Below are 1,091 nucleotides of genomic sequence, written 5' to 3' on the forward strand. Positions count from 1 at the left end.
GCCGGCGGCGCCACGCGCCGGGCGCGCGCGGGGGCGGGGGCGCGCGCGGGGGAGGGCGCGGGCGGGGGCGCGGCGGCGGCGGGCGCGCGTGGCGCGGCGTGCGCGGCGCGTGCGGCCGGCGGGGGCTCGCGAGCCGCCGCGCGTTGATAAGGGGCCGGCCGGCGGCGGGACCCGCCGCAGAGGCGCGGAGCGGCGGCGGGAGAGCACGGGCATGGGGATCAACTGCCCCGCGCTGCCCACCCCCGCCTCCTTTGTCTCGCTTTAAATTTAGTTTTGGCTTTTTTTTTTTTTTTTTTTTTTTTTTTTTAAAGTTTTGGGGTGGTTTTTTTTTTTTCCGCCGCCGTGGCCGCCCGGCGATGAACGGCGGGGCTCTGCCGCCGCTACCCCCCGCCGCACCCCGCAGCCGCCGGCGGCCCGCTTCCCCCGAGCTGCTGCGCTGCAAGCGCCGCCTGGCCTTCGCCGCCCTGCCGGGTACCGGAGCGGCGGCGGCGGCCGCCGTGGCCCGTCGGAACGAGCGGGAGCGGAACCGCGTGCGGCTCGTCAACCTGGGCTTCGCCGCCCTCCGCCAGCACGTCCCCCACGGCGCCGCCAGCAAGAAGATGAGCAAGGTGGAGACCCTCCGCTCCGCCGTCGAGTACATCCGCGCCCTGCAGCGGCTCCTCGACGAGCACGACGCCGCCGCCTCTTTCCCCGACGGCCGCGGGCGGGTGGCTGTCGGGGAAGTTGGCGGCGGCGGCGGCGGCTACTCCTCCGCTTCGCCTTCCTTCGCCTCCTCCGCGCCCGGCTCACCGTGCTCCTCCGAGGAGAGCGGCTACGACGCGGCGCTCAGCCCCGAGGAGCGGGAGCTGCTGGACTTCACCAGCTGGCTGGGGAGCTACTGACCCGGCGGGAGGTGAGGGGGCAGCCGGATGGGAGGGGGCGCCGCTTGCCCCCCGGGGCTCGGGGGAGAGGGGCACGAACCCACCGGGGCTCTTCTCACGTCTCTCCGCAGCCGCGCTCAGTCCGCAGCACGTCGGCGCCCCCGGTCTCGGCGGCAGCAGCATCCCCCCGAAAGTACTGACCTCCACCCCGGCGGGGCCCCGCTGGCTGCT

The 1,091-nt window shown here is 74.6% G+C and overlaps 1 protein-coding gene across 1 annotated transcript; it reads left to right on the plus strand.

The window, feature by feature from the left end:
• Positions 1-356: 356 nt before the first annotated feature.
• Positions 357-881, plus strand: ASCL2 (achaete-scute family bHLH transcription factor 2; the record flags this gene model as incomplete). The annotated part of the gene is made up of 1 exon (XM_082283946.1): positions 357-881. One exon carries the CDS (start codon positions 357-359, stop codon positions 879-881), a length of 525 nt encoding a protein of 174 aa, XP_082140072.1.
• Positions 882-1,091: the final 210 nt, after the last annotated feature.

The sequence above is a fragment of the Coloeus monedula genome (assembly GCF_965178545.1).
Source record: "Coloeus monedula genome assembly, chromosome: 6".
Lineage (NCBI taxonomy): Eukaryota > Metazoa > Chordata > Aves > Passeriformes > Corvidae > Coloeus > Coloeus monedula.